This window comes from Helicoverpa zea, chromosome 31 (assembly GCF_022581195.2).
Source record: "Helicoverpa zea isolate HzStark_Cry1AcR chromosome 31, ilHelZeax1.1, whole genome shotgun sequence".
Lineage (NCBI taxonomy): Eukaryota > Metazoa > Arthropoda > Insecta > Lepidoptera > Noctuidae > Helicoverpa > Helicoverpa zea.
The window spans coordinates 7,219,625-7,242,440 of record NC_061482.1 but is presented as its reverse complement, the minus strand read 5'-3'; the positions used below and the strand labels follow the sequence as shown (position 1 = coordinate 7,242,440).

At 38.8% G+C, this 22,816-nt stretch overlaps 1 protein-coding gene across 1 annotated transcript in view; it reads left to right on the top strand.

The window, feature by feature from the left end:
- LOC124645235 (vacuolar protein sorting-associated protein 13B) overlaps positions 1–22,816 on the top strand; it is a 76,881-nt gene that overhangs the window by 30,067 nt on the left and 23,998 nt on the right. Inside the window, exons 36-62 of the mRNA XM_047185026.1 lie at positions 126–223; positions 667–843; positions 1,382–1,500; positions 1,984–2,116; positions 2,594–2,753; positions 4,919–5,020; positions 5,389–5,502; positions 6,082–6,223; positions 6,718–6,836; positions 7,250–7,325; positions 7,674–7,887; positions 8,231–8,411; positions 11,030–11,199; positions 11,676–11,814; positions 12,227–12,350; positions 12,672–12,781; positions 14,775–14,959; positions 16,983–17,129; positions 17,671–17,875; positions 18,357–18,565; positions 18,950–19,026; positions 19,291–19,478; positions 19,843–19,958; positions 20,440–20,528; positions 21,022–21,152; positions 21,586–21,749; positions 22,604–22,729. Coding sequence (XP_047040982.1) covers positions 126–223; positions 667–843; positions 1,382–1,500; positions 1,984–2,116; positions 2,594–2,753; positions 4,919–5,020; positions 5,389–5,502; positions 6,082–6,223; positions 6,718–6,836; positions 7,250–7,325; positions 7,674–7,887; positions 8,231–8,411; positions 11,030–11,199; positions 11,676–11,814; positions 12,227–12,350; positions 12,672–12,781; positions 14,775–14,959; positions 16,983–17,129; positions 17,671–17,875; positions 18,357–18,565; positions 18,950–19,026; positions 19,291–19,478; positions 19,843–19,958; positions 20,440–20,528; positions 21,022–21,152; positions 21,586–21,749; positions 22,604–22,729 — 3,815 coding nt within the window. The remainder of the gene's footprint in view (positions 1–125; positions 224–666; positions 844–1,381; positions 1,501–1,983; positions 2,117–2,593; positions 2,754–4,918; positions 5,021–5,388; positions 5,503–6,081; positions 6,224–6,717; positions 6,837–7,249; positions 7,326–7,673; positions 7,888–8,230; positions 8,412–11,029; positions 11,200–11,675; positions 11,815–12,226; positions 12,351–12,671; positions 12,782–14,774; positions 14,960–16,982; positions 17,130–17,670; positions 17,876–18,356; positions 18,566–18,949; positions 19,027–19,290; positions 19,479–19,842; positions 19,959–20,439; positions 20,529–21,021; positions 21,153–21,585; positions 21,750–22,603; positions 22,730–22,816) is intronic.

The following is a 22,816-nucleotide window of genomic DNA, read 5'->3' as shown; positions in this document are numbered from 1 at the left end:
ATTTATCGAGGAAGGCTATAGGCTACTTTTTACCCCGGTACGGGAAGTAGTTCCCACGGGATGCGGGTGAAACCGAAAAGAAGCTAGTTTAGAATAATTCTGATCATTGTTATCTTTTTTTGCAGTCGGTAAGCGCAGAGTGTAAGGGTACGGGAAGCGAAAACCCCGCCCTGAAATGGAGCCAGAGAATCAAGATGCCGAATATCGTGCCTATACTACATCCGTAAGTACCTTATATGCCAAGTATTATAATCAGACAGAATCACTAAGAATTATTACAAGCGCTTGAGGATAATGGTCTCCATAGGAATTTGCCAGACGAAATAATCGAAAAGATTTTTTTTAATGTCGAAAAAATAATCACACTGTGAGGATAAAAGATTAAAATGAAATAAAAAACCTTTTTGATAAAGTTGGGAACAGTAGGCTATGATGATAACTGCACTTGATAGAATACCGCAGACCATCGTTCTTCTTTAAAAAAACTATTTACTTTTAACATTGACCGTGAAAATTCATAGTATACAGTTAGAAAACTGTCATTTTCGTTGTGGGTGAACACTCCCATCTTGGGCCTGCAGAGATTTGTTTAGAAATTAGGAGTGCCTTTGTACTTTATAGTTTCATAAACTGTTGCCCCTTAAAAGTCTTGTCTCTATTTTGAAGCCTGGAGGTATGCTGCGTGCTGGCACCCGCGTTATACGTAAGTGGCGTGCTGGCCAGCGGTCCGGCGATCGAGTTCAACCTCGTGTCGGACTGCAGCTTCGAGTTCGGCGTCGAACAACTTGTGTTGCTCGACCAATTCTGCAAGGATTTCGTCAACGCGGCGCAAACTGATTACATGTAATTACACACTTTTACTATCTTCAATCACAATTTTACTAAGTTATCATCTCCTGAACATTTTCACAACTATGTTGGGGTTGACTTCCAGTCTAACTGGATGCGGCTGGGTGCCAGTGTTTTACAATATTTTAATAAGTAATAAGGTAATAAGAGCTCGTGGCTAAGTAAAAGCCGCGCAGATCTATCGATCGTAAGGTGATGCTAGGTGACCATCACGTCATGACGAGTTCTTTCGTGTTTTGGAAGACACGATAAATTGGATCCAGCTGTCATTTCAACATTTTTGGCAGTCTTTACGAGTAGTTATCAAAGATAGGCAGTTACTCCATGTAAAACATTGGGGATCAACTGTATCCGGTTAGACTGGAAGACGACCCGACCCCAACTTAATTGCCAAAAGAGATGATGATGGTTAAATGTGAACTTTAAGCAGAAATCTCAAAAATCTATTCTAGAGGTAGATATGGCATAGTTATAGTATACATAGCGTTATAGTTCCATGTTCTTAACTTAAGTCATTTATTTTTAATCACAGCTCTGTTGGATCAGTGCAAGCGATAGACAAGCACGGCGTCTGCCCTTACGCGAATCTCATCATGAGCGATCTAGACTTCTTCTCGGCGAGCGAAACGACGGTCGATGACACAGTGTTTGGTAATAAAACGTTGTTTTCAAATCATTTAGTATAAGTTTACAAAACTGGCTTCCGCCCGCGGCTTCACCCGCATGTTGATGAAAAGTAGCCCTATGTGTTAATCATATCACCTATCTAAATACATACCAAATTTCAACCAAATCGGTCCAGAAAATTCTGCGTGAAAGAATAACAAACATGCATCCATGTTGCAGCCTTTAAAAAGAAGAAGTATTGAGGATAAATCACCACGCTTGCTCAATGCGGGTTGGTGATTTCAGACTAGTTCAGGTTTCCTCAAGATGTTTCCTTCACCTTTTTATCCTCTACTGACCAAGAATATATCTTGGTACTTAGAAAGTACATACAAAGTTAGAAAAGTTGCATTGGTACTTGCCTGACCTGGAATCGAACCCACACGACATCCATACAATCTCACATTTATAATATTAGTAGGATTAGTTGGCAAAAGTAGTTTTTCTGTACTAATGATCTTCTTTCAGACCACAAGGTCCATGCTGAGGCAGGCCGCACGTGTGACTCTGGTATAGAGACGATTGCTTCATCCTCCAAAACTAAGACTACTGATGATGCACCACCCTTGAGGAGGTCCTTTTCCGTGGGCTTTGTTGAGAAGTGAGTGAAATTTCGCTTATTTTGATAATGGCTTCATCACACCCTTTTATTTATTTTTTTGCGATGGCGAGAGCCATCAAATGACCTTACCGGCTGTGGGTTAGCAGCGGTGAGGGAGTGTCAGACTAAAAATTCATCGTGTTCCGTCGTAGGCCTTTTATGTACCAATTCCGCAGCCTTCATCACACCATTTGTGTCCTCGAAATTTCAAAATTATTTTCAGACTAGCTTCTCCTAGCGGTTTCACCCGCACCCCGTGGGCGCCCTGCACGAACCCGGATAAAAAGCCTATAGCCTTCCTCGATAAATGGGCTATCTAACATTGTAATAATTTTTCAAATGGGACCAGTACTTCCTGAGATTAACACGTTCAAACAAACAATCACTTCAGCTTCAGCCCACGCAACAGGTCCCTGGTCCTGCATCCCGAAGACAGAATACTACTCTAAATCTAAATTAACCTAATTTTGTTCGCAGTCCATGCCCGTCGCAGTTTCTAGAAGTTTTCGTGACGATGGGCGTTGTGGAAGTTTCTTTGTACATAGCCGATGACAACAGTCCTGAAGTGGGAGCGTTGCGCCCGCCCGTCGCGAGCCCGACGAAGCCCGCTAGCCCCGAACCTTCACAGAATGTGCAGGTATCGAATTACTACTTTAGGTACTACTTTACGCCTCCGAAGTTAGCCATTTAATGCATGAAGTATTTTGTTCTATCGAAATTAAATTAATAAAGTCACTATAGTTTGACAAACTCCATCGCTTAAGTAACAATACCGCTTAAGTCGGTCATATGACTTTTTATACTTCATTGGATAGATTTTTCTTACTGATTATTAAGAGTATTAAATACACATATTTTAATTTGTGACATCATAATTGAACCTTATAGGGTAAAGGCGGGATAGATGTTCCAATTTTTGAAATATGCTTCTAATTTAATAAAAATTTGTTCTACATTAATAACACCTATGAATGTAACTAGTTTAATCCTTTATATTTATTTGTTAGTTGTCTTTTTGGACCTATATACTACACGTTTTGCAGATTTTAGCTTTTTGTAGAACTCAATTTTTGGGAATAGATGCCTACCACTATGGATAGTTGCCCTGCCTTGAAAATACTAGCTAGGATAGATGCCTACGGTGCGGGATAGATGCCCTTCATACTGTATAAGTATAGTATATTAATAATATTTATAATTTATATATTTTTTTACTCTAATTTATTTGAAATGAAAAGTATTTTGCAGTTTTTTTTAATCTTTTTATATTAATTATCAGATTAATTAAAATTAACACAATAAAATTCTAAAAGTATTTGTTCAACAAAAATAATGTATTTTAAATTTCAAACCCTAATTATAAAATATTAATGATTAAGTTTCAACATGTAAAATCATAAAAATCATTCTTTCTTAAAAACTAAAATAACACAATATACTTAGCATCATAATATTTAACCGGACAGTGCTATAAGTTTTCCACATCTCGAGCAAAAATTTCTGAAAAGTGTACAGGTTTTATGTAACCAGTACTGACACATTACACATTGAATCAAAGCATACAATGCAGATATTTTTATTTGTATCTTTAGGCTCATCCTGTCCATCTCTTTTAGTCTTCTTTACCAGCAAACCGTTAGTTTTCTTTCCCTTAACTTTGTTCTTAGGTGAATTGTCTTCATGTTCACTGTTTGAACTGTAAATCATTCGTAATCAATAAAAATTGTAAATACATTTACAAATGAAAAATATAAAAAACACAAAATATATTAAAAATATATATTCAAAGCACTTATAATACATTCAGGGTATACGTGGTGTATGGAGGGATAGATGCCCCTAGGGGCACCTATACCGTAAAAGATCAGGGCAACTATCCTTTTTGATAGGGATAGATGCCCTAGTATTTTTTAAAATAAATAAATACAATAGAGCAACTATTTACATCAAAATGTATATCTTCATGAAACAATATACATACGTAATAAAAAATTTGACGGAATTAATATCTACATATAAAGTTATACAACAGCAAATACACTCCTTTAAAAATTTTACGCTCGCTTTAAGTTCGCCGCGGAGATGAATTCACACACGAGCGAAACGCGACCTCACTCCTCGAGGGTGCGTGGCTAACTTAGGTGCGGGGTGCTTGCGGCTTCTAGTTAAACGGTTATTTCTTAATCACGAGCATGGGAAGTTAGGTTTTTTAAAAATGGGGCATCTATCCCACTGCGGCTTCTATCCCGCCTTTACCCTATATACTTTGTCTTCCGCAGTATTTTTACTTAAGCGTCATGACACTCTCATGATCCGCGTGTGACGGGGACGTAAAATCGAAAATTGATTGGAATTAAACGATAAGCTACCTACATCCTTGTTAAGCGTTCCCCTCAAATTGTCTCATAAAATCTTGTGTTCGCGTCGCGCGTCAGATATTGAAGCTTACAAAATCAGTTTTTCATAAACACCTGGATATATATATTTTTTAGGGTTCCGTATCCACAGGGTAAAACGGGACCTCACTGTTTTCGCTCCTCTGTCCGTCCATCCATCCGTCCGTCACCAGGCTGTATCTCATGAACCGAACTCTCAAGTTAGAGAGTTGAAATTTTCACACATGATGTATTTTTGTTGCCGCTATAACAACAAATTGTGAAAACTAAAATAAAATAAATATTTTGGGGGTCTCCCATACAACAAACGTGATTTTTTTCCATTCGTGCGCGAGTCCGACTCGCACTTGGCCGGTTTTTTTTTTATTTTTAACTCTACCTGAAGTTATTATGATATTTTTGTTAGGATCAGCCACTGAAACTGATGGAGTCCGCGACCCGCGTGACGAGTCGCAGCCTCACCGAGATGGTGCGAGATGCAGATGTCGGCCAGACGCTAATAGACACGGTAAGACATACTTAAACACTTTTATTTAAGTAAATGTTATTAGTTACACACTTTTTAACCGACTTTCCAAACAGGATGAAGTTCTGAATTCATCGGAATCTTTAATTTTTTACGGGTTTCGTTACCTCGTGTTTGGGTTTCATATATTCGTATTGATGAGACCTTTCCACTAATTTTGATATGTAGGTAATCACTGTTTTCAGTGAAACTAGAAATAAAACTTTTTGAAAAAAAAAAGTGACCAGACTTCTAAAAAGAGCAAAAGCAAAAAGGCCAACGACCGCGTCGGCTATTATGACTTAGTTACTATACAACAGAAATATCTTATAAGTTACATTACAATACACCTTTTTACGTTGGAATTAAAGCAAACGACGAAGATTCATGCGCGTCGCGGCGTGGGCAACGTGCCCCTCGCACAAATCACCATGTATCAGCCGAACGTCTACTACTGGAAACGGAAGACACAGAAAACACTGCAGGTATTTATTTATCCTTCTAATATTATAAATGTAAAAGTTTATGACAATGTATGGATGTATGTTTGTTATTCTTTCACGCAAAAACGGCTTTACCCATTTGGTTGAAATTTGCAATGTAGATAGGCTACTTTTTATCAACATATCACGCGGGCGAAGCCTCGGTCGGAAGCTAGTAATGAAATAAACTTTGCTGCAAAGATTTACCATTATTTCGAGCTACCAACCCGCATTGAGCAAGAATGGTGATAAACGCTCATTCCTTCACTGTGTGAGAGGTCTGTGCCTAGCTGTGGGACAACATATAGGCCGATGGTGCGGCAGAATGCTTTGGCGATACCTGAATCCTGAGCAAAGGGTAATTGGAGGCAACACCTGGTGGGTTTTTAGCCCCCAAACCTCTTCACCGACCCCAGGTGGAGTCTCTGTGTGAGAGGATAGTCCATGAGAATTTTCCGCCTGATAAAAAGAAAAAAATATAGAATAGATATCATCTTTCACACACATCCATCGCTTATTTGGTCGTCTCCTTTCTCTGTCATGAAACTAAATGTATAATATTTGTTTATGAAACTCCACAAGCTATCCCTGTTTAACGCGTGGATAGCTCTGGCCGCGGGCGGCACCAGCATGATGTTGTTGTCTACGGCGAAGGGAGTACCAGACCCGGTGTCGGACATACCGCCCGCGCTCGCCACTTTCAAAGTTGTCGCACCGGTATCCAGTGAGTAGCTTTGGTCTTATATTCATGTCTTTGTTATCATTCTCCGACCGTTTTCCCAACTATGTTGGGGTCGGCTTCCAGGCTAACCGGATGCAGCCGAGTATCAGTGTATTCAAGGAGCGACTACCCTGTCTGACCTCCTCAACCCAGTTACCTGAGCAACCCAATACTCCTTGGTAAAACTCGTTGTCAGACTTACTGGCTTCTGACTATCCGTAACGATACTCATGAATCATATCATGTCTTTGTATAAAGGATAATTATTTTTCTATACTAATATAGGCTGATGACTAACATAGTTTGGGCGCCAAAGCTAATAAATACATTTGAAAATGTGAAAATGTAACGCGGATGAATAATGATTATTGGTTAAGCAGAAAATCTGAAGAAAACCCTATCTATTTGTGGCGGCATTAGTGACTCACTCGTCACAATTAGGCCTTATAAATTCATTATTGATTTTAGTTTGTAATAGTTTATATATGTATATGCAGGTATGCCTAACCCTACAAGTACGAGTTCCCGTGGCACCATGCGTCTAGACATCGAGAAACCTGTGCAGATAGACTTATCTAAGGATAAGCTCACGAGAGTCATTGGAATATCTGATCTGGTAAGCTGCATTTTCACTTGAGAGCTGATATTTTTTCAAATAACCATGAGATCGTCACTCTGACACCATTATTAGATGCTTGTATGATTGGTTTTTATATTTACCCTAAATAGTTGTTTATCAACAATAGTTGTAGGTATACAAACTGGCTTTGCTTTTAGAACTCATTTGAGGAGATCAGTCAACTGCGCAGGACATATCCTACCGCACATGAATTTGCGCAGACACAAGTGCATTTATTATCCCTTCACTCTCATAGCCCGATGGGACAGAACGACCGAAAAGAGATCGGGCGCAGGCCATTTACGTGCTCTCCGATGCACCTGAATATCCATCACCAACTTCCAGGTTCTAATATTGAAGTTTATACGTGGATTTCATCTTTATCTACATATTTACATTGACAATTACAGCTGAGAGCACGCCTATTCCACCAAGTGACCCAGGAAGCCGAATCTCCCGCCTTGTACAAACTGAAGAACAGATTGGGTAAGTTTTTATTACAAATAAATATGTGATATTTGTTTCTTTTTACAAACTTATATTAAAACTAGCTGACCTGTCGGACTCCGTACAGGCTTTTTTTTCTTGTTTTTCATACATATTAAGAACATTGTCGTAACACGACAATAACGCGAAAATAGCGATTGTTTTACCCGATGGCGCTAAAGTTTTTCCAGAAAAAGGTTGCATACCTATAATTTCTGTCAGATACTGCTATTTGGGACCTGCCAACCCAAAAGTTATAGTTTATCCGTCTGATAATTCCCTGATAACCTATCCAAAACTTTATCATTAACCGTTGAAACTATCCATTAATCACGTTAATATTTTCAGTCCGCGAAGGCATGGAGAGTATCACAATACATACGAGTCAGATCAGCGTGGTCGGGGCCGAGGGTATAGTCGGTTGGGACAGTGCCTCCCTGCAGATCTCGGCCAGCGCTCGCCCCGAGAAGGTGAATGCACGAGGACTGATTACCGCGTTGTTGGTAGCAACGGGACCGCCTGGAGATCGTCGTCATGTCGTCTTACAACCACTGATTGTTGGGTATGTATATTGCAGTCATTTCGTCACTCAGTGTGCCTCTCTGATAAGATTGATTAAAAACAATTCATTCTGCTGACAGGATTTTTTGTTTGTTTTTTTTCTTAAAAGGTAATGATAAAAGGGGATCGTTGTGACGTTCGAATGGGGACTGTCTTTTGTTTTACGTACGATAATTGCTGATTAATTAACCTCATTATTTGAATATGCGTTTTGAGCATGGAGTTGATAAATCGCATTATTTTGTCTGAGAACCCTATTAATTTCTTACGAATATTAAAGAGAGAGCCCTATTTAGTTTGTTGTGTAGTAATTAGTAAGTAAAAAAATAACTTCCCTCTCTTAGTGTGGAGCTACAAGCACTTTGGGAGGCGTGGCGACGTGCCGAGGGAGGAATGGCAGCCCGCGAGCCGACCGTCAAAATTAATATCGAACTTGATGACGTCACTATCGATCTCAGACCTATTGAGCTCGCCACGTATAACCGGCTACTGAAAGTGTTCCAACAAATAGCTCAGAATCGCTCCGTAAGTGTGACAAAATTAAATTAAGAAGGCATAAGCTTGCTAACATATTCCACTTGCTATACACTATGCTAACTTGGATTCAGTTTTATCTATACATATAATAAATCGGTAAAAAAACTTTGTCTGTACATTGAATATAATAAAAAAATTATAATTGAGTGGAGTTCAGAAACAGTAATCGAGCACAAATCCAAAAAAAAAAATCTGTCTGTTTGTCTGTATGTCTGTATGTCTGTATGTCTGTTTGTTTGTACACGCTAATCTTCGGAACTACTGGACGGATTTCAATGATTTTTTCTTTGTTGTATCGGTATAATGTCTGGGCAACATATAGGCTATAATTTATCTTCAAAACTTGAAGACCTGGTGCAGAACTGCAACAGATCAACAAAACTATAAGAGATACAAAAATGGTGCCATGGCAAAAATTGTTCCACGTGATGAGCATTCTCGGTTGAGAGAATAAATTTGAAGATCTGGAACACCTGATGTGGAACCCCAAGAGCCCAGCTACACTGTAGCATATACGGGTATGACGTTTTAGCAAAAGTTGTTCTATCTGATAAGCACTCTCTGTTGACTTATAAAAAATGAAGATCTAAAACACCTGGTGTGGAACCCCAAGAGCCCAGCTACTCTGTAGCATATACGGGTATGACGTTTTAGCAAAAGTTGTTCTATCTGATAAGCACTCTCTATTGACTTATAAAAATTGAAGATCTGGAACACCTGATGTGGAACTTCAAGAGCCCAGTTACACAATAGCATACATAGGAATACCGTTTTAGCAAAAGTTGTTCAATCTGATGAGCACTCTCTGTTGACTTACAAAAATCGAAGATCTAAAACATCTCAAGTTGAACTCCAAGTGCCCTACTACACTTGAAATGACGTTTTAGCAAAAGTTGTTCGATCTGATGTATATTTTCTGTTGACTTATGAGAATCGAAGATCAGAAACAACTGATGTGGAAATGAAAGCTATCTCTAATTTCACTGTATAGTGATATAATAAGCTGGAAGTACCTCCAAGCAGTGAAGGCGGTAATAGTTTAGGACAGACTTTCAATGGTGATGGTATATCATCGTCAATTTTACTCTTTTACTACAAAACTTTATAGAATGAATGTTCGAGTTTTAATGCTATTTGAGTGTTGTATTCTTTTTCATTTATCTTCGTGACAGGGTAGCCTACTCAGTACCGCGGGGGGCGAGGGGGCAGTCAGCTAGATTTTAATTGATCAGGTATCTTCTTCACAATAAAACTATTACCATGGGTCGAATCTTTTCCAATGTTCTTAGGGAGAGAATCATAAGATCCCAAAGATATACCGAAGAGCGTTTGGAAGGACTTGATGCTGTTCGAGAACATCAGTCTGCTACTTGCTCCGAGGAAATCTCATCGGATCGCGAAGCGCGCTTCCGTCACGCGCGAGTCGGACACGTTTACTGATACAAATTATACAAAATAAGCATGGTGAATCAAAGAAAGTAATAGTCCGTCTTTTAGATAACCCTAAAATAATGGACAAGTATTGTTTTTTTTTCTTTCACAAACAAAGAACAAGGAAGATACAAAACGCTTGAATTTTGTATTAAGTCACTTCTTAGCACAAATTTTACATAGACGTGACATCACGAGCTCTCCGACTTTGTTGCGTTAAATCTCATTGTTATTATTGTTATTACTTCAAGAGCCTTTTCCCCAACTATGTTAAGGTCGGCTTCGATGCAACTGAGTACACAACAAGAAACGACAAGAAACGACGGCCTATCGGACCTCCACAACCCGGTTACCCGCTCAACCCAATACCTCTTGGTAAAACTGGTCACACTTACTGGCTTCTGACTGCCCATAACGACTGCCAAGGATGTTCATTGACAGCCGGGACACACTAGAAATGACAGCTCCTCCAAAAACCGGTCATTGGTGTCCAAAATATTCTAAGAAAGTACATACGAACTAAGAAAAGTTGCATTAGCAAGTACTTGCCAGACCTGTAATCGCAGTCACACACTCATACTTGAGAGATTGGTTCTCTAAACACTAGGTCACCACTACTTTGTTATTTAAGGGTCCGTTCAGAAAAACCACTTAAATGCGGACTAATCAGAATCACTACTTTTATCCCTATGGTCACGCCTATTGCGCTTTAGTTCTTAGCGTTTTGTTTAGTCTGCTGTGCTTTTGCCGTTGACGTACAAAAGTTAAATATATAGAACGTTTCGAATGATTTTGCGTATTCCGTTGTTTTCCCGTCAACGGGCCCTTTAAATTCAACATCAGACGATTCAGATCTTTGATTTTGCTAACCCCGTAGTCGCTGGTATAAGGGACAGGATCCGCGTACGAAGTCGCGGGCAGAAGCTAGTCTACAAATATTTGTTTAAAATGATTTGTTTTTTTGCACTCGAAACTTGAAACTACAGGACCGATTTGAAACATTCGTTCACTGTCGGAAAGGTTCACTCTTCCCGGATAACATAATATTTTATCTCCATAGGGGAAGAGGTTCCACTGGAACTCATTTGAAACCGCAGGAAGTCAGCTAGTTCTTAATATTCATATAAATTAGGACCGTAGTTTCAGCATGTAAAACATAAGTTTTTATTCAACAGAAATCGCAGGTAGGAGCGGTGAGCTCGGAAACGGTGACCAAGTCCCATTCGCCGTCTATTTTACCACGAATCTCGTCGTCTTGTCCTTCGATGCAAAACTACGGGCGTCGGCCCTCGCCTGTCTTCATTGATGACGAATCATCGGACCACTTTTACAAGGATGACCTAAGGTATTTTTTTTTTATATATATAAAAATTGTGTGGGAAGATAGTCTTCTATAAATATTAGTTGTTATCTTGAAGTAAAACATTAAAAAGAAAAATATTAGAGCATGCCCGTAACTCGTTAAATACTTTGCGACTGCCTATTTGACCTTCTTAACCCAGTTTCCCGGGCAACGCAGACTTACTGACATCTATCTACCCGTAACGACTGCCGAAGAAGTTCAATGACAGCCGGGACCTACAGTTTAACGTGTCCTCTGAAACACAGTCAAGGTGTTCAAGATATACTAAGAAATTACATACAAACTTAGAAGAGTTGCATTGGTACTTCCTAACCTAGAATCGAACCCACACCCTCATACTTGGGCGGTTAGTTCTTTACCTACTAGGCCAATGATATTCGCATTATTTTTCTCGTTTCAAAATATTTGGTAAATACTCGTTACAAAAACAAAATCTATTTTTTTTTAATCAAACACAGGAGTGGTGCATTCAAGATTTTGAGCGGCGGTCAGTTCCCGATGGCGTACCAAGTGATGCTCTATGGTAACGCGGTGTCGTGGCGCTACCCGCATCCGCGAGCCATTACGAGGGTGGTCGCATTTCCTATACCTGGACAGGTATGATATACTACATCTTCTTCCTCCTGCCCTCTTGCCAATTTTATTTAGGATCGGCGCAATATGTCTTCCGGTCTTCCGTATGATACTACTAAGGAACTTTAAAAAAATTGTTTATTTCACAAAAAAATTACATACTTAAAACTCTTTACAACATAATGATTCATCGCTTTGGTAAATACAATGTTGATGTGAACCCTGTACCCATGTTAAGTCTCAACTGGTGTTATGGGTACTTTGCCTCTATATTCAAAGGTTCTTTATTAATAGAAACCAAGGTTTTTCGCCTTCAATAGACCAATGATATTTATTTGGAGAGAGCGTAGAGTCGCAGTGATGGGAGTCGCTGGCAAACTGCAATAAAATTAAAATGTATATTTATTTCCTAACTAAATGTATTAAAATTGTTCAGGACAAGGAGATAGACTGCGTATTGGAGTTGTACAACTCAATGCTGGTGAGGTGGGAAGCTCATACGTTCTTCAAACTGCCCACTGGCGAGCCGAGGGAGCTGCGGCTTTTCGTTAGACCACCAGGTAACAAGTTCTTAATATTCTATGAAATTCCATTGATTTTATGAAACTTAAAATTAAAATATAGGCCGCAGTAGCAAATTTTCAGTCGAAATATTTGCTAGCGTGGCAAGTTATCCCGATAACTGTACTCGAACACGCACATATATGATATGATAAAAAACAGTCTTATGTGTTAATCACCTATCTACATACCAAATTTCAACCAAATCGGCCCAGCCGTTTTTGCGTGAAAGAACAAAAATACATCCATACATTTTCACAAACATTCACATTTATAATATTTGTAGGATTATTAATAATATTTACATATTTTGTGGACAGAAACTGTGTTCGCAATGATGTGGCGCTTCCGTGTATGTTCGGTGACCGAGCCGAAAGCGGCGCCCTTCGAGTTCGATATGAATAAGTTCATGCCGAGATCTGATCCATTGGTAAGTCTTAATTAACAAGACTATATTACTTGTAAAGAAAAAACCGGCCAAGTGCGAGTCGGACTCGTGCACGAAGGGTTCCGTAAATTACAGTTAAATCAACCTATCTCAAAAACTATAAGAGATACTTTGATCAAACCAAAAATCGTTGAAAGAGTTAATTAGCATGCATCACCTCTATTTTTTTTAGAATTTTATACCCCGTAGTTATAAAAATAGAGGGGGGGGGGACATACTTTTTACGACTTTGAGAGCTGATATCTCAAAAACCGTTCACTTTAAGAAAAATGTTTTTTAGAAAACTTTATATCATTTTAAAAGACCTTTCCATTGATACCCCACACGGGTATGTACATCGAAAAAAAAAAATTTCATCCCTCAGTTACATGTATGGGGGGCCCCACCCCCAATTCTTTTTTTTACTATTTAGTGTCATATTTTTGTAGCGGTTCATACAACACATATTCCCATCAAATTTCATCACTGTAGTACTTATAGTTTCCGAGTAAATCGGCTGTGACAGACGGACAGACGGACAGACGGACAGACGGACATGACGAAACTATAAGGGTTCCGTTTTTGCCATTTTGGCTACGGAACCCTAAAAATGTATAACATGTAGAATGGAGCATAGGTAATCACTTAGAGTATTCTGAAAAGCTGTTACCGAATTCAATCAACTACTGATCAATATTTACAACTCTACATAGGGTCTAGGTAAGTCTACTTTGGGTAGGTAAAACCTAAGCGAAAATGACTATGGAAAGGATTTTATTATAAGCAAAAAGTATTTCATAAGTAATTGTGAACTTGTCGAACTATTACGATATTTGACAACCAGTCAAATTAAATATCATAGACATAATATTAGTAAACAGGACTGCGCATATAAACCCAAAAAACGAGCCGAGTGAAACAGTTAGTACGGAGGCTGTCTGTCCCTTTCTAATAGGGTGACTATGAGATTAAGCTATGTGAGACAAATCCGAATTTGCTAAGATTATTAAACACAGATTAGTATTGAAGTTTTAACTTACGCAGTTTGTGACCTTAAGATACTAATAAAGGCTTTTAATAATTAGCGGAAATTAGCAGTATAAAAGCAGGAAGATTCGAAGTGAAGACTGTTTTTTTTTGTATTTCTACTTCATATATAGACTGCTGAGCCATTTATGTCGCCTTTCTTCATTTTTTGGGAAGCTATAACAATAGTACAACAGTTTTAAAATCCATCACCGATATTTTGACTCGTTACAAGAATTCATGGGCACCCTAGTTGTTTGGTTTACGAAAATGTTATTATTAGCTAACCTGTGGAACGATATATTGCAACCACCATAGGATTCACTTTTGCAAGTAGAAACGCAACACTTTTTCACCATTTTAACAGTTTAAATTGATTTAATACAAAAAAAAATATAAACAAAATTTTAAATGCTGATTACGCGCCAAGAATGTTCAGGGTTACCGCTAGAAAATAAAAAAAAGCAAAATAAAAATTTATGTTGTTTATGTTTTAATAATAAATACGAATAAATTAATGCGATTTTTATTAATTTGTTGACTTACAATTGTTAAAATAAGATAAAAATATAAGTGATTCAATTGTTTTTGGGAAGACAAAACTTTTGATCACAACATTTTTTTATGCTGGCAAGGTGTTAGAAAGAGACAAACAGCCTCCGTTCGAACTATCCCGCTCGGCTCGGATTTGCCTCTGTGTATTATGCAACCAATTTAGTACCTTATTGCGTTAAAATAGAGTTCATTTTCGTAAATATATATTTTGAGCGTGCGCAATCTTGTTTAGTAATATTATATCTATGTTAAATATTATCTTCTATGCAATTTGTTTGAAAATGCTAACTACAGGCTATATACCTTTTTTTTACTTATAACATGAATAAAAAATGAAAATAACATTATTTTATGATGCCATACGAAATAAATATGATATAAATTTATTTGTTACCAATCAACTACCCGATTGTAGGTATTAGACGAGCCACAATTCGTGGGTGACGCGCGAGTGACGGCTGGTGTATCGGCCGAGGAACTACTGGGAGTGTTGCGAGTGGACTCGTACTTTGCGCCGCGTCTACTGCCTCGCATCACGGTCGCGCTTAGACTCGCGCGTTTACAAGTACACGCGCACAACTCGCTGCCTGATATTAGCAGGTAACATATAATCATCAAGCATCAATCAGCAAGCGCAGCGTATAGTCTGTTTTTTAGGGGTATAATTTAGACGGTCACCAAAAATATTTTTAAGACTCTAGGCTGAGGCACCAAATAAAATAAACAACTCCAAAAAAAATAAATTGACTTTATTAAAAGGGCACTAAAGAATATAATATTATGATCCAAAAAAAATAAAATAACATCAGAAAAATCGCAAATCTCGCACAAATATTATTTTTGGTTCCCAAAATGGATTAATGGTCACCAAATTCTGTCCTACTAAAAGATTAATATTACTACCAAAAATCAAAGTTAGTGACGAAAACGAATCGCTGCAAAACCGACTCCACGTAGTCTTGTCTGCCCTACCCCTAGAGTGCAATTCAAAACCGCGTAGGCGCGGAGGGGCGAGGCGGCCTGCGAGCTGAGGCGCAGGTAGTTTCAGCGCTCGCCGCCGCGGCTGAGGCTGGCCGGCGGAGCCGGCCAGCAAGCCGAAGCTGCGGTGGTGAGCGTGAAAACCATCTGCGACGATAAGCTCGCATGGGACCGCCGGAGCCCCGCAGCGCCGGAGCCGTGACAGAAGCCATGCTTGCTGCATGTTGCGTGCTTACTCTTTAAACGTACTGAGTTACACACAAATTCATATAACAATAAATAAGCGACGTACGTTTGGGAACCCCAGTATATTAATTGGTATTTGGGAAATATTCTAGCGATCGTTAGCTTTTTTAGTCTAACAAAAATTACCAAATTAGGAGTCATGGTATTACATAATTGGTAACATCTAAGTAGTGACAATGTATAATATTTGGTCTAAAGTGTATTTTAAAGGCGTCCATATATTTTTTTAGTAGTCAATAATACGAAAAAATGGTTTTATTTAATAATATTTTTGGAAACGTTATTTGGTGCCCATTTATCCATTTTGGTAACTGTTTAGATTTTTTTTGGTTGTAAAATAGGTACTTTTTTGGGTGGTGTTTAAACACAAGCCGTTTTTTAGTCTCGTAGACTACCACACTTGCAAAATGTCAATCTTACAAATAATGTTGCTAGCTTTTTTTTACAGGGTTGTTCTTACGATACCGGTTTTATGAAACGTAACTTTTTATCTATAATAGACGAATTTAATATTCATTCAAAGTTTTATATTTACAATTCACCTACGTACACACGGTTGCACGACGTGCTACAAATTGCCAGGGATATCTGACCACGCAACGCCATGCGTAATCTTCAAGAATAAGCCCATTATTTCAGGATGACTTATTGTAAAAAAACGATACTTGATTTTATCAACGCTAAGTTTCGGTCGTGCCACATTTTATTTAAGAATTTGCAATAAACTGACAACACTCGTAATGTCAGTTTAGTCTACAAGATTAAAAAACAGACCATAGGAAGTCCACCAACAAGATGGACAGATGATCTTTTAAAGGTCGCCGGAAGACGCTTCATGCAGGTCGCAGCCAAACGGTATTTGTGGAGATCTAAGGGGGAGGCCTATGTTCAGCAGTGGATGTCCTATGGCTGAGATGATGATGATGATGTATAATCATGGAGAACAAAATGACTGAATAGCGGGGGTGCTATAACAGAAAATCTCCTAAGAAAGCAACGCGCCAAAATGCGGGTGTACGGGGGACGAGAAACAATACTGTGTTCGCCCTTATACGCCTTCTTTGCACCGGCTTCTTTGTGTGAGATGTCTCAAAGAAACTGAACGTGTCGTTAGTTCACTTGTAACTGATCGTTTTGGTCACGTCCACCATATCTATTTGACCTAGAAGAAGGTTTCCTGACCTACCTACATTATGGCGCCCGAATTCATCGATAACATAAACGTCAAGTCTCTTAAAACAACTTCTGCGTTCTGCTTATATTTTTAAATGATTATCGTACACTGTCATCTATATTAGGTATAGAAACTAATTTTTATTCTATTGGTTTTTTTCCAGGCCATCCCTACAATATCCACTGATTAATATCCTCCTACAACAAATATTTGTTAATGTTTCAGTCATGAGACATTTCTGGAGGGCTACTACGTGTCGAAGCCGCTGATGAAAACCCATCGCGTGCTCAGTTTCACCGTCAGCAATACTGCTGCGTACGCGCACATCAACTCGCCCGCTGGCACGCTACTCGTTATGGATACTAATACCTCGTGAGTTAACATTAATTAATTAATTGAGAAGTTGAATATACATATATAAGTTTATTTTTAGTATTCTCTAAATATGTGTACATTTGTCTATACTTTTGAAAAATAAAAATAAGTATTATTTTATTGAGAGGATGAAATTTTGAAAGAAAAGTTAAAATTCTTAAGCTCTGTCTTCGTGAGTGATAAAATAAAAATTAATAGGGTAGCGAAAAATATGATAAAAAAATATTTAAAGTACCCGCTCAGTGCAGACTAAACAGTCAGCCGACAGTTGACCCAGTGGTTGGTATGTTTTTGCTAATACCGCCTTAATTGCGCCTGAGCTTTCTAATGTGCGTACTAACAATTGCCTTCATATTGATTTATTAGCCCAAACAGACTATCAGCCGACTGAAAGTTTGCAGTATGCGAGTACTCTTAATTTCAGGTAGCAGATAGTCACAGTTATTAATCGCTCTTTATTCATAATGGAGCAAAGAGAAATCACAATAATGATTAATGATATATTTTTGATTATTATTAAATAATGTTTGCCCCACAGTTCCGATATGGTGGACTGCGCAACGGGCACGATGGAGCCGATCATGCAAGAGTTCCGTGTCCAGGGAGCCATCTCCGCTCACAACGATATGATGACTGGTTCGCGATGTCGAGTTATGACCACTGGCATTCACGTCGCTATGCATGTGTCCAGGCTACGAACATTACAGGCTCTTTTTAATGATTGGAAGACTGCTTATGATGAGGTCAGTTTAAATTTAAATGTTACCAGGGATTCAAACAGTCGTCGAAATACAAAGTTAACATCTTTCATTCCTTGATATCTAAGTATGTATGTAAAAGTAAAAAACCACTCATCATCAAATCTTTAAATACTTCTTAAATTCTTGTTTCAAATACATTGAAGTTAATTTCAGTACTTTTGCTTACAAAATCGCTTAAAATGCTACTAATTGGTAAGATGAGACTTGCACATGAACCTACCTCATTCTATCAAATTTCTACAATAGATTTTTAGCGACCCGCCCCATCTTCTCAGGGGATGACAGTATTTAATGTATGTTATTATACATATACCTTCCTCTTTAATCACTTTATCTATTAAAAACCGCACACAAATCGGTTGCGTTGTTTTGAATATTTAAGCGTACCTACAAAGGGATAAGGTAACAGTTAAATCGACTTTGTTTTGTACTATGTAGTGATTTGCTTGCTTTCAATTGGCAGTATGTCCTTGAACTACCGCCTCGCTACACAGAGGAGCTGCCCGACACAAGGAAGCGCAGTAGGCACGAGATTGCCGCGGCCATGGCGTTGGCTCTCGAAGGCCGCGTGGTGCTGTGGATACACAACAGTTGTGCCTCCGCTATGAGGATAGGCCAAGAGGATACTGATGAAGTTGTACCGCTTGGCCCCGGCGCAAGGCTTGCTTATAGGTAACGGTTCAAAAATTAGTCATAACCCCTTTAGATTCTTAAACCTTACAATTAGATGACATAGTTGGCGTCGGCTTCCGATCTAACCGAATGCAGCTGAGTTCCAAGGTTTTAAGTTCAACGACTACCTGTCTGACCTTCCCAACCCGGCACCATAACCGATACCCTTTGGCAAGACTGGTTTTCAGACTTTCAGGCTTCTGATTTCCCAAAACGACTGCCAAAGATGTTCAGATGACTTTAGATTCTTAAATCTTATAGTAGTATACCTTTTACATCAAAAATAACAAATAAGCCTGAGCTTTATCCAACTATCGCTTCACAAAATAGTCGTTGAATGTATATCTCCCAAGATATATTTATGTACCTCGTTTTCCTTATCAGGTGGCGCAACCCAACGGCTTCAAGGAGGCTGCGAATCGCGCTCGCCGGCCCAACAGCTGATTGGCATTGGTCAGCCAGTAAGTGATATTCCTTACAATCAACAAACTTGGAACTTCCATTTGAACAAATGTTTCATCTGTTCCGGAGTAACATGGGCCATATTTTGTCCGGATACGGTCAGTATTTCCCACGGGACGCTTGTAAAACAGTGGGAAAACAGCTAAATTACAACTAAAATAATAATTTATTTGACACTTGTATATCTCCAAATCATTTGTAAAGTACTGGCCATATCTCCAAATCATTTGTAAAGTACTGGCCATTAAAAACTGATATCACAGGTATACCCTTCGCAATTGGAACCACTCGACTGAAGATCGAGACTCCCGAGTCAGTGAACAACAAGCAATTTGCTTCTATGGGTGCCGTAGTTCATGTGAAGGTCGAACAGCTGGGAGCCTGCAGATATATGCACCTGTCTGGTAGACTGGTCTTAGCGAACATGCTTCGAGCTACTCTGCTGTATAAGGTTAGTGTTTTTTTTTTAATGACTGGATTCTCATTAGTTGATTGTTCGAGGTTGGATGGGTGACGAATAGTAATCGGCGGAGATAGTCCAGGATTTGGCTACTTACGTGTTTTCTAAGTCCCACGATTTTTTATTTGGTACTTTATGTAATGAGTTTTTTTACATTATGACATTTGACTGGTCTGACTCGACTGACTGATGAATAATCGATTCAAATTATAAATGAATTTACGGTTATCAACATCACTAATACATTCAGAAGTTACCTGTCATAATATAAATAATATGGAAATCAATTTCGAAATTATTTTATTTGTGTCTTTTCATTTGCAGTTCAGTTTTATAAAGATATTCTGTATTGCAGGTCAAAAGTCGCCTTATGGAAGGGCCGCAATGGCGTACGGTGTGTTCGGGCGAGTTAGCCGCCGAGACGGTGGGCCGCAGCGTCATCTGCAGTGCCGATAACGACATGGTGCTCAAGTAAGGACTCAACACTTTTATCGCATGATGGTCTTTTCCCATATCCCTACTAATATTGTTAATGCGAAGTAACTCTGTCTGTCTGTCTGTTACGCTTTCACGTCTAAACTACTGAACTGATTTTAATAAAATTTGGTGCAGAGATAGAGTTCGCCTTGAGAAAGAACAAAGGAGTTTTTATCCGGGACTTATGAAGAGTTCTCTTCGAAACGCGATATAACCGAACTCGACGCGGGCGAAGTCGCGGGCGGAAGCTAGTTCCCTATATTCTTTTTATCAGTTGATTAGCTTACAAGAGATAGAATTTGACATTAGCCCCATACACATTGTCAGATTCCTATCTTTGGTAAGCTAATCCAACAGATAATTAGGAACGGCCCTAAAAGTATTTGTTCATGTATTCTATGAATTAAACTTAACAATCTCGAAATCTCAATAAAAGTTGTCATGATTTTAATTTATTTACATGACGTTTTGGCAGGATCAAGTTCAGATCACACAACACATGCTGGTCAGGCGATATACCGCTGAAGGAATGCCCGAAGGAAAACGTTCCATGGTTGGTTAAAGGTTGGTTCACTTTTAAACACCAATTAATTTTCATAGGGTACTGAAACATTTTTCATAGAGCATTACTGATTGATTTTCATTCATTCCCTACAGCAGTAATAAAGACGTACTCCATTCCTAAAAAGTTACAGAACTCGTAGTAGCAGAGTTCTAACTATGTCCAGATAGGCCATGTACCCCGGTAGTCTTCCTCGACAAATGATCATCATCAATTCTCACAAAAACTATCGAATTTCTTTTTGTGATTATCGGTTTCAAGCGATCAATCTTTTTAGTTTAAACAACAGTAAAACGTATAGGTCATCATCCTCCTGCCCCTATTGTTTTGCATGTTTTCTTTTTCCATTCTCATTTATCAGCCTTCATGTCACAAGTAACATAAATCCATCGTTTCTTTGGTCGCTCCCTTCATTTACATTCATCCGCATTCATAATCATCACCTTCCTCTTTACAAAGTTTTGTTGTTCATAATCGTTCATACGTTTGTCTCAGTGCCAACTGAAGGTGAAAGTCAGTTCGTGTCTATATGGTGCCGGGTGGTACGAGGTCGCGCCGACGGACGCATCTTAGCGACACTCTGGCCACTTTACATACTACACTCGCATCTACCTCTCGACACTGACGTAAGTACACATGTAGTATTAGCAAGGACACTATACCATTTTGAATACGGTATTTGACAACTAGTAAAATTAAATAATTTTAATGAACTGTTAATAACTGTTTTTTTTCTCTGAAAGTGGCACGAAAATGTGAAATATGATGTTACAATTTCTTTTTTTATTTCTTCTAATAATAATAAAAAAACTCCCTCAAAACGATAAATGGAATGTAATTTTGTTAAGATACTTTGGCAAATGAATACGATGGTGGATTTTGTTTCTGATTTAGTGTAAAATACCCAATTCCCCCGGAAGGCAACATTAGACCTTTTATTGACCCATTGCAGGGCACAGACTTTTTCTAGTACAAGGAATGGCTAGATTAAAAAGCCGACCACAACATCGAAAATAGGCAAATGATTACACATCTAATGATAAACAATTTTGTGTGCAGGTGCTTATAGTAACAGAAGCAATGACGACGACGAGCGAGGACTTGACGCCGGTAACACAGCAACTGCCGCCGATGCTACAAACGACTCCAGGCCGAGGGTCTAGCACTCACCTGCAGGCGCCCGGCACTACCGCCGCTAGACATAGCCTGTCTTTCCAATATAGGTAACTATATCGAACTTAGATTGTTTGTATGTACTTTCTAAGTATTTCTTAGATACCAATGACTGTAATGACTGTGTTTCGGGCGGCACGTTAAACTGTAGGTCCCGGCTGTCATTGAACATCCTTGACAGTCGTTACGGGTAGTCAGTAAGTCTGACTCCAGTCTAACCAACGGGCATTGGGTTGCCCGGGCAACTGGGTTGAGGAGGTCAGATAGGCAGTCACTCCTTGTAAAACACTGGTACTCAGCTGAATCCGGTTAGACTGGAAGCCGACCCTAACATAATTGGGAAAAAGGCTCGGAGGATGATATCGAACTTAGATGTTATAAAGGTATTAGCTTCTGCCAGCGGTTTCATCCGCATCCCGTGGGAACCTATGCACGAAACCGGATAAAAACTAGCCTATAGCCTGCCTCGATAAATGGGCTATCTAACACTGAAATAATTTTTCATATCGGACCAGTAGTTCCTGAGATTAGCTCGTTCAATTTAACAAAAACAAACTCTTCAGGTTTCTAATATTAAGTATAGATTACATATCATGCTAGGTAGATTTAGAGGTCTTAAATATCAAAAAAATATAGCTATTTGTTGCATACTACAGAGGAATTATATTATATATATTGTACTACATAATTTTTTCATTGTTTTGTAGCATTAATTCAGACAAGTAAGTGCATTACTATCGTAAAACGTAAACTTATCCTAACTATCTCTGCTGGTATCAGTTTATTAACATGGCAATTTGTATTCCAAATATTATGTTTTTTTCTAACACAGAAATAAGTTTGGAAATTTCTTCAGGCATACCTAAAATTTAATTCATATATGTATATGCATGCATCTCCACAGGAACATAGAATGTCCGGTGACTCGCGAGGCCGTCCCCTTGCATTACGGTGTAACTGACACTTCAGTGTTCGACAAGCGAACACCCGTCATGAACATCGAAGACGTCATTACCGATGTACTGCAATGGTAAGTCATGCGTAGTTTTAAAGCCCTTAAAGGTCCTGCTAGCACTTGGTCAACAGTTCATAAAGTTACCTACCAATATTGATAATA